At 35.7% G+C, this 13,781-nt stretch overlaps 1 protein-coding gene across 1 annotated transcript in view; it reads left to right on the plus strand.

Annotated features, from left to right (window-relative positions):
- LOC150083025 (DNA-dependent protein kinase catalytic subunit-like) overlaps positions 1 to 13,781 on the plus strand; it is a 266,817-nt gene that overhangs the window by 209,127 nt on the left and 43,909 nt on the right. Inside the window, exons 15-16 of the mRNA XM_090378358.1 lie at positions 3,081 to 3,175; positions 6,478 to 6,580. Of these exons, the coding sequence (XP_090234484.1) occupies positions 3,081 to 3,175; positions 6,478 to 6,580 (198 nt within the window). The remainder of the gene's footprint in view (positions 1 to 3,080; positions 3,176 to 6,477; positions 6,581 to 13,781) is intronic.

Consider the following 13,781-nt stretch of genomic DNA (forward strand, 5'->3'; position numbering starts at 1 on the left):
CAAAAATTAAAAAATTAACTGTAGATTACAGGATAAAGTCAGTTAAAGCCAACACTGCATGTTTGGACTGGAATCGGTGAAATAGCTGTGTGTGGTGTTTACAGAGCAACATTGGAGACCCAAGGAAGAAACTGATATAACTGATGTAAACATTCTGGACAGAGATATATCGGCTTTCTTCCTTGGGTCTCCAATGTTGCTCTGTAAACACCACACACAGCTATTTCATTGATTCTAGTCCAAACATGCAGTAAGTTGGCTTTAACCTGATTTTATCCTGTAATCTACATTTACTTTTTTTTAATTTTTGTAATATATTGGTGTTTTTGATTTCAAAATTTTATTCTTCTTTTTGCTTTAATAAAGTTTTATTGCCATTATTTTAGCTTTTTTTTTTTTTTTTGTTTGAAGGTTAAAAAATTTTATTCCTTTCTGTGTCGGGTTGGCTATGATTTATACATCTCGCACATATACATCATAACAGAAACAGAGACCCTGCTTATTGTGGTGGCTCCTACAGTTTTGGCTGTTGCCTCTGTAGCCAGGTGGGCAGGAGCAGCAAACACTTCTTGATTAGACCCGGGTTCGAGCCCATGACCCACCAAATACGGAGTATGCGGAAAGGTCAGGGAAGACCACCGCATATACCCGGAGCAATATGGCCTTAGTTGCTAATGCTCCTAAAAACCAAATAACAACAACAACAGTTTTGGCTGCTGACCATTTGAAGTAGTAGTTAAAGCCCTAGGACCCACTACTTTAGACAACATCATTATCATTGTTATTATTTTTATGTTAATTAATCAATTTATTTCAGGTTATCTCCTTTATCTTACAGGCCTTTTCAATTTTTCCATGGTAATTACAATTGATAGGTCAGCATCCCTTCCCTATACACTGAATACAAACATTTGTCTATATATATATATATATATATATATATATATATATATATATAAACCTTTGGGCCAACCTTTAAAACCCTCTCATGTTCTCTACTAATTTCTCAGTGAAGAGAACATATCATGTCTTTACAAATATATTCGTTTTAATCAGGAAGTACTAACTTGTGTGTTTATGGCACAACGTATATTTGTCTGGCTTGCTTTTTTTTTTTTTTATGAAACCCCAAAACACGAATGGTATTAGAACAAAAAGTTGGTATTACCACGAATGGTATTAGAACATAATTGAATTTCTGTAGTTTGTAATTTTCAGGAAATACATGTGAAGGAAGGTTATTACAGAAAATAGAAGTTGAAGGGATAAATAAGGAAGAAGCAAAGTTGGTTCTGGAGTTTGAAGTTGGACAGTAAATGGATGCTGACTGTGTCAGCAAAGGTTTGAAAGTGAGTAGATGTATATTAGGGATGCCAATTCAGAAGAACAGTGCATGTGGAAGTTATCTATAGGAAATGCATGCAGCAGAAATAGAACATCTGTGAGACACAGAATGAGAGAGAGGAAGTTTGTAAAAGATCATTAACTAACCTGATTGCCCTCTTTTGAATGGAGACTTAAAGACTGAGAAAACTTTTGGCAGGGGCACCATCTCAGATATGGGAACAATATTTCATGGTAAGGCTGATTTGAGATTTGTACAGAGTGAGTAGTTTGTTGGAAGAAACGTAACATTTTGAACAAAAAAGTAAACCAATATTTAGATACAGAGGAAGCAATACCTGTGATGTGCTTATGCCAAGAGAGATTAGAAGTCAGAGGATTTCCTAGGAGAGATGTGTGAACTTGGCTAGAAATTTGAGTGTTATCAAAGATCGTTGGAGTGTTACCCGGCTATCAGTATTAAAGAATTGGTGGTGGATATTTCAGAAGATTTCAGTCAAAGTTTAATATTTACAAGTAGATTAAAGCACCATCTGCGTTGTATCGTACTCATGTAGTGGAGAATGAAAAAGATCTGGAGATAATTTTGCAGTAAGATACAAAGTTCTCTGAGCAGTGCAAACAGGCTGCTGGTGTCAATGATACACAGGCATTTTGCAAATATTGATAAGGAGGCACTTGTCCTATTGTATAAGTGAATGGTTAGGCCACATCTTGAGTACTGCATGCAGGTCTAGAAGTTTCAGTTGCAGAAAGATGTGGATCTTTAAGAGACAATTGTGTAGAGAAGAGAAGGAAGATTATTGAGGGGAACAAGGGTGCTCTTACCAGGAAGGGCTTCAGTTTTGAAAATTGCAGCATCTAGAGATTAAACATTAGGGAGGAGATCTGATTGAGGACTTTAAGGCTCTGAATGGATTGGATTTAGTAAGCTCAATGTAGATGGAATTCTTGCTCAGACTATGCATATGAGGGGCATAAATTCAAATTGAGGAATGGTTGGGGACTGATGTGCAGAAATTTCTTTTCAGCGATTTTTTTGAAAATTTTTTTCCAGAGGTATTGTAGAAGTAGGTAGTTTTGAATAAATTTGAGAAAGAACTAGATAAACTGCCGGGGGTGGGGGTGGGGGTTGGACGGATAATGTGTGAAGTGTTTTTTTTTTTTTTTTTTTTTTTTTTTTGCTTGCTTTCTTTATCATTTTCCACTAGTAATACTAAGATGAAATAGATTTCTCAAATTTCTGATTTTTGCTGTTTCTATTCATTTGAGAAATTTAAGTATAAGGAAAAATAAATAACCAAAAACATGGAGGAAATGAATTTAAAGTTTATAATCATTTATAGCAGTTTACCTTGATTTATCTTTTTTGACATTAGTAAGTCTTGCTTAACATTTTTGATATGTAGTAAGTGCAACTACTTAAAGTGTCTAATCCATTTTTTATTATTTTAGTGTACAGATAATGTTTTTCAGGTAAAACTTTGTAATGAGTAACTTTAGGTAGCTTTTATTCCCTTTTCTTTTATTTGTTCTGTTTTTTTTTTTTTTTTCCCTCAATAATTCTTAAACATTTCTTAAGAGTAGCAATGTTTTTAAAATGATCTTTTTGGTGTAACAGTTGGAACAACCATACATAAAAAAAAATCATTTCAATAATCTTGTTAGGAAAAAAATCATTGCATGTGATAATCTGACATAATTTCAAAATTTGTTTTTATTTTGTTTTAATATAGGGAAGAAAAATCATTGGTTAGCAAGTATACACTGGAATTATTGGTGTCCTTTTTACAGAGCTTGGCTATTTCCCATTATGACTTGAAATCATCAGGTAACTTACTAATAATTTTTATCACTGGTGATAAAATATTTTTATCACATTTATATACTAGATTATAAGCACACTAGCCAAAACATTTAATCCTTACTTTAGTACATAATTGGATAACCCTTCAATTATTGTGCATGTTGTGGTGTAGATTCTATCAGTGTCCTTGTGCATGCTGCAGTGTAGATTCTACCAGTGTCCTTGTGCATGCTGCAGTGTAGATTCTACCAGTGTCCTTGTGCATGCTGCAGTGTAGATTCTACCAGTGTCATTATGCCTGAATGGATGAAGATTATTGCAGTGCACCTGCCAATTCTAATGGTTTATGGCAAAGGAATTTTGACTGATACTACTTAAAGTCATTAAGGAATTTTAAATTAAGTTTAAAACAACTGTGATAGAGAATTTACCTTGCTGTTATATGTTTTTGACTATGTGCAAATACATCATCTAGTGCAGGGATCGGCAACTTTTTTTGAGTGAAGAGCCATTTTTGATCTAATTAAAAAAAAAAAAAAAAGAGAATCCAAAGAGCAGCACCTTAGCTCAAGCTGGGAGGGGTGGGGGGAGTTTTTTAAGAAATGGAATAGAGTGGGAAGGTGTTTTATTAAAAAAATATATATTTTGAAATATTATTTATTAATACTGAAAAAAACGTAACAAACATCCAATTAGGTACAAATTAATGTGACTTTTTCTACTGAATTTCCTCGAGTGAGTCTCTCAACATCAGGCGAGTATGCTGTAATTTTCATCTTTAAAAATGCTGAGAGACTGGCATTGTTCAGACGGTTTCTTGATTTATTTTTAATATAGTTAATGTTCAAAAATATTTGCCTGCAGAAATACATTGGACCAAACACTGAGAGAAGTCCAAACACAAATATTTTCAAATTTATATATGTGTCCGGTTGGCATCGAACACAATAGACAAACTGCCACGAAAACCCAACCCATGCCATGAAAACATCCTGCTCTTCCCAAGTACGTCCACTGCCTTCTAACAGGCAGTGGACGTACTGCCAAAAAACTGTCAAGGTCATTTATATAATATCCATCAATTTATGAGATTTGTACCACAATATGCAATGTTTGCTATGTAGAGAAAATTATGAAGTGGAATCTTAGTGAACTGGGGAAAAAGGGCTAGAACACTTTTCCCAGTTCACTGTTAGCGATATATGCACCACTTCAAGCATTTTCCTTTATATTCCTGTGATGTAAAGGTGTCCATAAAACTATAACGGTCCTTTTTTACAGGCCAGGAGTAAAATTCAATGAATATTCTTGTTAACATCAGAGAAGACAGAAACTGTTGTAGAAAAAAATTTTTACAATAATTAGAAAGTTTGCCCATATAGAAAAAGAATAAGAAAGAGAGAAAAATTCCAAGCACTGAAACAGTATGTTTTATTACTCAAGAATATAACTGAGCTCTAGGGGTTCCTAGAGCTTGGTTACACCAATGTCAATAGTTAAAAATAGCATATATGGAGTAATGAAAATCCTTATGTTTTTCATCAAATGACCTTACATCTTCAAAAAATTGGGTTGTTGCATGCTATTTTGCATAATTGAGTGATTGGACTTTTGTTCTTTAGGGCCTCAAAATCTCTATTTTAACAGCATTGGATTATTATTTGTGGGGCTTCTTGAAAGGCAAAGTATGTATAATTAATCCTGCATACTGGTAGAAATGAAACCTAATATACAGAGTAAAATTGTGGATATTATGAAAGGTTATACCATTTGTAATGAATATGATGAAAATGTTAATATAATGAAAAGAGTCTATGCATGTATTCAAGAAGATGGAACATTTTTAACATATATTATCATGTTTATAGTTATTATAGTAATTACTTGATTACCATAATCTTATAGTAAAAGAATGAATAAATTTTAATTACTATTATTTAGATTTCAGGAATTTCATATCACCCTATATTAATTTAAACCAGATTTTAAGTAACTTTGTAAAGTAAAATTATAAAACATTGGCTTTTTTTTTAAATTCAGTAATAACAAGAAATAATTAAGTTATGTTATTCCAAATAACTGATTATAAATGAACGTAAAAATACACACACTGGCTAAAAAAATATGAGCCTTTATTCAGTATCAAAGCAAATGTGCAGCAAGGCATGGATTCTATAATATATTTTAATGCACTTTCGAAAGAATTAGACCCAATTCTGAAAGAATTGGTCTAATTCTTTCAGAAACATATTGCATAGCAGAAATAAAGTTGAAGGAAAAAGACTTAATTGCTGAATATCTCTCTCAGCATATACCACACAATCTCAAATAGGATTAAGCTCAGGTGAATGCAGAGGCCAGGGAAAATGGTGGAAATTTGTGTCATGTTCTCTGAACTATTCTGGCATGATGTACTTGTTGCATTGTCAACCATAAAGTGGCCATCACCCTCAGGATAAATATGTAAAATTGCAGGGCACAGTAGATTTGATGCAAAATTTTGGTACTCTCTGGATGACATTCAACCTTCTACCTGTATCAGTGGACCCAATCTGTGCCAACAAAACATTCCCCATACCATGATTATTACCTCCAGATGCTTGGGTTTTCTTTACGAGGCAAGCAGGATCCATTGCTTCATGAGGTTCTCGCTACACTCTCTGCCTACCATCAGTGCAAAACAAAATGTATTGTGATTCATCTGACCACATGACTTTCTTCCATCGTTCCACTGTCCAATATGACATTCTGAGCACCACTGCAAGTAGATTTTTCTCTTGTTTTTCTCTGAAATAAGTGGCTTCTGGATATGCAGGCAACTGCTAATACCCAGTTTCTTCAATTCCCTGTGCACTGTACCAGTTTCAGTAGGACAGTTCTGGGGTTGGTTGGTTGAATTCATATGTTATTTGCTGCACACTGATATCTTATTTTTCCATACAGCCTTCCTTAAAGTACAATGGTTTGCTCTTGAAGTATTGTTTTACTGCCAAATTTATGCCTTTGAGATGTGGAAGAAACATTTGCATTCTGTCATTAAAAACCTTTGAGATGGATGCTTTTAAGAAACTAGTTATATCTTTTGTTTCTTGAATTGTGGCTCTGCCAAATGGGCACCCATGATTCAGACCTTTATCAAAGTCTGATAGAGCAGAACATGTTAATCACCCCACATCACATTTTTCTTTGCATTTATTTGCATTTATTCTATCTGTGACTGTGTTAATATAAAGGTTTTTATTTATTTATTTTTTTGGCCAATGTGTGTATTTATTTCTTGATTTCTTTTTCCATTATATTTTCAAAAGCTGTTATCAATTTTATAGGAGCACAGGAGCAATGTAAAAAGGCTTTGGATCATTTGGAAAGAATAATAACATGCATGGCATCTGTTCTGAATAAAAAATCCCACACAAGAAATTGTCCAATGTATGTAATAAAAAAAAAAAAAAAAAGATTATCTAGTTTATTAGCTGTTGTAATTAAATTGTGATTTGATTTTGGACGATACATTTTTTATGTAGATAAATAAATTCCATTTGGTGTATTTTTATGTATTACTATGCATCATTACTTTCTAAGCAATAATTACCTGGGTCTCTCTTTAAATACTGTAGCTCATGCATGTGTTTTGTAAAGAGAAAATTGAATATGAAACCGCATAAGTTTAGTATAATTTTGTAATTGCAATACATATCATGTATCATTAAATTTAATAAGAGATACAAAATTCATATAATGTTAACTCGTTATATATTTATATATAAATGGGTATTCAATGTAACCTCTTAAAGGTAATGTTTAAAGAGTTACGTATGAAAAGAGGGATGCAGTTGATGAAATGGTTTCAGTGAATGCAAGATTAGTAAATCAGGTATGACAGATGCACCTAAAAGCACAAACCAGCATTAAAGGATGCAAGAGTATATATAAGTTGTATTAATATATTGAATTAAGTATGCATAAATGGATGTATAAGTTACACAAAGTAACTAGAAGGGTGAGGAAAGTAGAAAAAGAAGTGTAGTAGATTTGTGAAAGGTGAAAGAATGTTAATATCCTAGAGGTTATGATGAATTAAGAAAATTATGGGTGAATTTCCAAGCTAAACTTAAATTTTTCAATGTACCAGTTAAGTGTAATTTGATTTTAAGAATAAAATCAAATTACATTAGAGTAAAATACTTCTTTGGTATATTAAATATTCATATACCAAAGAAGATGCATAAAGAGTTGATATGCCAAAGTTTAATTTTTAAATGTTATTTTCTCTGTTATCCAGTTTAATAAATGCTTTTTTCAACCAAGGAGTGATCTTTCTTTTGGCAGTAAGCAAGTTCCTTAAAATCATTATTAAACAGAAAAGCCTTGTCTCTACTAGTTGGGTCATGTAAATGTAAAACTGAAGATAGCTGAAGTTATGGTCATTAAACTCACAGGAAATTAATTTAGTGTTGGGAAAGATACAAGTAGATTGAAGTAAGTAGAGTTTCAGAGAAAGTAGGTCAAGAAGTTATGAGTGATTTATAGAGTTGGGAGAATGATAGTGTTGATAAATGAATTTAATATAATGGATATAATGGAGTAATGAGATTTGAAGCCAGAGGGTATCAAAAATATGATATTCCAGATTAAAACTATAAGCAGGGGTGTTCCTAGGGTATGTGGAGCCTGGGAGCCAATTGAAATTGGGCACCCACCTTTAAAATTTTCTTCACACGTGTATGCAAGTTTCAGGTATTCAGGTGTCACTAAAATATTTCCACTCGGGTGCAGTACACCCGTTGAACCCTCGGGCGGGCCCGCCCCTGGATATAAGGAATGTAGAATTCCAGTTTGATTAAAAAAAAAAAAAAAAAAAAGGACAGACAGGATACGAAGGGAGCAGGGATTATGCTGTTAGTTAAGAAACACATAAAATCTAAGAAGTGCATCCAGTTGATATGGATGAACAGTGCAATGTTGAGTCAGTTTGGCATAACATAAGCACCGGGAAAGCAGAATTGAGAGTAGGAGTGTGTTATAGGCCCATGAACAACTGAACAGAGAAATACGGTAGGTCAGTAAATCATATTGTGTTATAATATGATTTACTGGCCCACCATGATTAAGAGGCAAACAGAGGAGCAATACTCTTGATGTGATTATCAGCAGTGATTCTTCGTGCATTAAGAATCTGCAGATAAAGGAACTACTAGGTGGAAGTGATCACAGTTTGCTGAATAGGATTTACCCAAAGAACTTAGCATTAGTAGAGGCACATGATGCAAGAAAGCAAGTTTATACAACATTAGCTTAAAAAAAAAAAAAAAAACTTCTTCCTGATTTCACTGATCCATTCATTCCAAATGTTTGTTTAGTTCTGCCTTGAATTTATTAAGCTATCAACTTCCACAACAACAGATGGAAGTTTGTATCCAGTAATCAACTACCCACTGGCTAAAGGCAAACTTCTGCACATCTATTCTACAACTGTCTTTCCTCAGTTTGAATCTATGTCCCCTCAGGTTTGTAATCTGAGCAAGAGGAAGAATCCCCTCAGCATTAAGCCCACTCAATCCATTCAAGGCCTTATACACCTCAATCAGATTGCCTCGTAGTCCTTAGTCTCCAGAAGCTGCAATTTTCAGAACTTAAGCCTTTCTTCATAACAGCACCTGTTTGTTCCCTTCACCAGTCTTATTGCCCTTCTCTGTACTCGTTCTAGCAACTCTACATCCTTCCTAAGATGAGGCCTCCAGACCTGTATGCAGTACTCAACGAGTGGCCTCACCATTGCCTTATGTGCCTGTCTATCCTTTCTGTACACATTGTACTCCCCAAATTCCAATTGTGCCCTGCTTATGTCTGTGTGTCACCATGTCTCTGATATCCCAACTATATTTGCTTTTGATGTCTTGACTATCACTTCAGGCTCATCAAATTTATTAACTATAGTCCTAGCATTGACTGCTCCTCAATTGCATTTCAATATAAGCAGTGCAAGAATCACTTTCTCCTCTGCCAGTGGCTTCTGTTAATCTATTAGTTCATGTATCCCACCAAGCTAGCAGTTCGAAGTGGACGTCAACAACTTCAATAAGTTGAAGGGCAGAACTATACAAACATTTGGAGTGAAATGGGAAGGCACTTTTTTTTTTTTTTTTTTTTTTTGGCTGATGCCATATAAGTTTTCTTTCTTGCTTCATACACGTCTACTAATGCTAATTAAATGTTTTTTTCAGGAACTTTTTACTTATCACAATTTACTTACTTTATTTACTTATCACAATTTACTTACTTTATTTACTTATCACAATTTACTTACTTTATTTACTTATAACATGTATATGTTAAACTAGTATTTAAACATTTCTACTTCTTAAATATTCATCCTATCTGTGACATTGCCATTTGCATACTTTACTATCACAAATATCGGGTATTATATTCGATTATTGTTGTCTGCATATGGATGGAGGGAGAGAGAGAGAGAGAGAGAGAGAGAGAGAGAGAGAGAGAGAGAGAGAGAGAGAGAGAGAGGATTCTAAGAAAAACAGCAAGGACTTCTTTACTTATATAAACTGTAAAATGAAGGGGATGAATCAGATTGGTCCATTTCATATCAATGGTTTGACTGTTGATGATCCTGCTCAGAGAGCTAACAGGAATGAATATTTTGCATCTACATTCACACATGAGAAGTTATTAAAGGAGGAAAATGCCAGAAGTTTATCCAACTGTAACAGGGTGTTAATGATTTTGTAACAACTGAGAGCAAAGTGAAAGAGAAATTGTTGAAGTTAAACATAATAAAGGCTCTTTGGATGGATGGGATCTATCCAGTTATATTAAATGAGGTGGCAAAGGAACTAAGCAAACCCTTAGCCCATAATTATGAGAGCATTCTTGGACTCAGGGAAAGTCCTTCCTTATGGCCTGGAGATGTGCAAATGTATCCCCAAGTCATAAAGGGGGATCGAAGGGTGACATGAGTAATTACAGACTACTTAGTTTAACTTCTGTTCTGGGTAAAATAATGGAGTCACTGGTTAAAGATGCATTTCAGGATTATCTAGACAAGACTGCAGCAATATTAAGGGAATATCTTGTCTGACAAATTTGATTGGTTGTTGTTGTTGTTTGGCTTTTAGGAGCATTAGCAACTAAGGCCATATTGCTCTGGGGATATGTGGTGGTCATTCCCTGACCTTTCCGTATTTGGTGATCACGGGCTCGAACCTCGGTCTAATCAAGAAGCATGTGCTGCGCACTGCTGCTCCTGCCCACCTGGCTACGGAGGCGCCTAAATTTGATTGGATACTATCATGTGGTTACAAAGGAACTGGATGCAAAAAATAATTTTGATATCATATACATGGTTTTCAGGAATGTTGCACATGGAAGACTACTGTATAGATTGGAGAAGAATAATATTAAGGGTAAGTTGCTACAATGGAAAAAAGGGTGGTTGAGTGGAGAAGACATAGAGTAGTAATCAATGGACATTGCTCTTTGTGGTCTAATGTTATTAGTGGAGTCCCACAGGATTTGGTGTTTGGCCCACTGTTGTTTTGTGTATTTGTTAGTGATATTGATGACGGTATATCAGGCTTCATGTCTAGGTTTGCAGACAATACAGAGGTTGGCAGAGTTTTTAATGACAGTAAAAACTTTTTAAATTTTTAAATTTTGTATAAGCAGTGTGCTACTGCAACAGGATCTAGAAAATTTAGGCAGATGTGCTGAGAAGTGGCAACTGAAGTTTAACCTTGACAAATGCAAAGTAGTGCATATGGGTAGAAGTAACCCATATGCAGTACTGCAGATGGGCTGAGAAATGGCAACTGAAGTTTAACATTGACAAATGAAAAGTACTGCATATGGGTAGAAGTAACCCCAGAGGAACATACCAACTGTGTGGTACTACACTTAGGGTAATAGAAAATGAAAAAAGCCTGGGAGTAATTGTCCAGTCAGATATGAAGTTTTCTGAGCAATGCAGATATGTTGCCAGAGCAGATCATAACGTTTTATCAGTGGTATAGAGGAATTTTGGTAGTATGGAATAGGTGGTGATTATCCCTTTGTATAAGCAGTGGCAGATTTCTGCACTGGCGCATGAGGTTGCGTGCCTGGGGCCTCCTGAATGGAGGGGGGGGGCCTCAAATCGCAGGTCTCAAAAAAAGATAAAATTGTTTTATTTAAAATTTTTACACTCATCTTTATCACCATTACTGAATAAAACTATAATTTAATATGAGAAGTTAGTAAACTCTTATGCGAATATTCCTACATATTATATGAAATATCTGTGGGAACTAAGTGAATCTGAAGTAGAATACATATTATCATTAATGCTTAAATTAAACACTTTCAGTTTTTTCCTAGTGGAGGTAATTCCACGAGTGAAGAACCCTGTGACAGTATTGCTCAAGAAATGATATTAGATTTGTTCGCAGAGGCAGTTCAAAACTATTCGCAATTAATTGGGAACCAATAAGCAAGCGCAGTAGTCTTTTAAAGCCTCTGAAATCACTACTGCGCTGGCTCACATGTAACAGAGCATCATATTTTTTAATAGCTTTCGGAACTAACATTTCACTCACGAATCTGTTACAAATTACTAGAGTTTGGTGTGGTTGGTGTTTTAGTGTAGGAGTATTTTTGTTTTGTTATCAAGTAAGTATCTCTTAATATTTTATGTATTGTTTATGTATTTATCAAAACTGAATTGTTAGACGAGGCGTGACATTTATAGCAAGTGATAATTGGGAATTAATTTTTTTCTTGTGTTATTTGAAAACCATTTTATCAGCCGCATTTCAAAAATGAGGTTCTGGGACGAAGGAAGGAAGGTGGTTTTTTTTTTCCCTCTTTTTTTTTTTTTTCTCTCTCTCTTCTCCTGAGAGGACTGTCATATTCTGGAAGTTTCTTACTTTGATTTTCAATGGGTGGTGTTTGGGTGCCTAACCCGTCTAGCAGTGAAGACAGACTGCGCAAACTTGGTAAAGGCGGCATAGCACTGCTCGTCTATTATAATCAGGTGCTCACAATGCCGGGGATTTTCTTGGATTTTAGTGGCAAACCTTAGCCGGAACTTGTCTATTCATGGCAGTCATACATTACGTGATCCCACGTTTCTTCATCCCCGCAGTGACACAGTGGGTCACCTTCAATGCCTAGGGATGTTAGTTTCGCTTTAAAGGAACCTTGGCCTGTCAATAGAAATGTAGTATGGAGGCCTGGTGAGTACCAGGGAGGAGGCTTTGGACTGATGAGGTTCACAGAGGGAATGAACTTTTTGGTTATTAATCCTTTGTTGGTTGTGTCCCATGTCTCTTGCCAGGTCCTGTACATAATTTCAGTGATTCTCTTCCTTACCTGTTTGGGGTTGTTATTAAGGTTAAGAGTGATACCTGCAGTTTCGGTGGGAATACTCTTCTTCAACCGTTGATACAATCCTCTTCTTATTACATCTAGGTGTAGGGGTATACATTCAGCCAGCACCTGTAGAGCTGGGGTGCTTACTGTATGGCACGCCCTTGTTACGTCCATACAGCTTTCTTCACAGAAAGCTGTATGGAGTCTAGTTTAAGGAGTTCTGGCCCTCATCTATAATGCCATACAAATATGGCATTATAGATGAGGGCCAGAGCCCGGCGCTTAAGGCCCCAGTCTGCACGGCTTATACGGATGATCATGGTCGAGTATTTTTTTATTTTCTGTGTCATATATTTCAAGTGAGGATGGAAATTTAGCTTCATATCTAAGATGATTTCTAAATACTTGATTTGTTGGTATAATCTTATGAAGGTGTTGTCAATTTTGATAACCGGTGGTCTTCGTAGTTGGAGTGTTCCCTTGAGCAATATAGATTTTGTTTTCTCTCCCGAGATCCTTAGTCGGTGAATGGCTGCCCAATCCTGGAGCTAAGTTAGTGCACAATTTGTGCACTCCTCTAGATCAGCTCTTGTGTCTATGCACCACCAAAACCAAATCGTCAGCAAACGCAAGGGGTTGAGTCATCCCCAAGTCCATCCCAAGAAACTCGTCCAGGACGATGGACCAAAAGAAAGGCCCAGGACCGAGCCCTGGTGACAGATTTGTACCTGGTACTAACATGGACAGTGCGGTGTCTCAGGTACTCCTTGACACAGCTATAAAGGTTGAGTGGTGCTTTGGCTTGTCGGAGTCTTCTGAGAATACTTGGCCATCACAGCCGATCAAATGCTCCAGCAAAGTCAATTGTGATGGCTAGCGCATACTTGGGTTGAGTGCTTGAAGCAGTAGATATTAATTTAAGAAGAGCATCTTCTGTGTTGCAACCAGCTTTGAAACCGTACTGAAGTGGAGAAATGAGGTTTTCTTTAGAGTAGCATTTTGACAACCTGCTGAGTAGGAGCCTTTCCAGAAGTTTTCTGAGGACTGGAAAGAGAACAATTGGCCTGTAAGATTTTGGCTCTTCAGGTGGTTTGTCTAGGTTCTTCAAGATGAGTTTAAGGCATGCCTCCTTCCAGATAGCAGGAAAGTGGCCTTCCATTAGGCATCTGGTGAAAGTGACGAGCATGATGTTAGGGAAGTAGGTTGCAAATTTCTTGATAACATCCACCTCGAGGAGGTCATTGCCAGGAGTTTTATTTTCTTTAGT

The sequence above is a fragment of the Mastigoproctus giganteus genome, chromosome 7, assembly GCF_048544385.1.
Source record: "Mastigoproctus giganteus isolate SK-2022 chromosome 7, ASM4854438v1, whole genome shotgun sequence".
Taxonomy (NCBI): Eukaryota; Metazoa; Arthropoda; class Arachnida; order Uropygi; family Thelyphonidae; genus Mastigoproctus; species Mastigoproctus giganteus.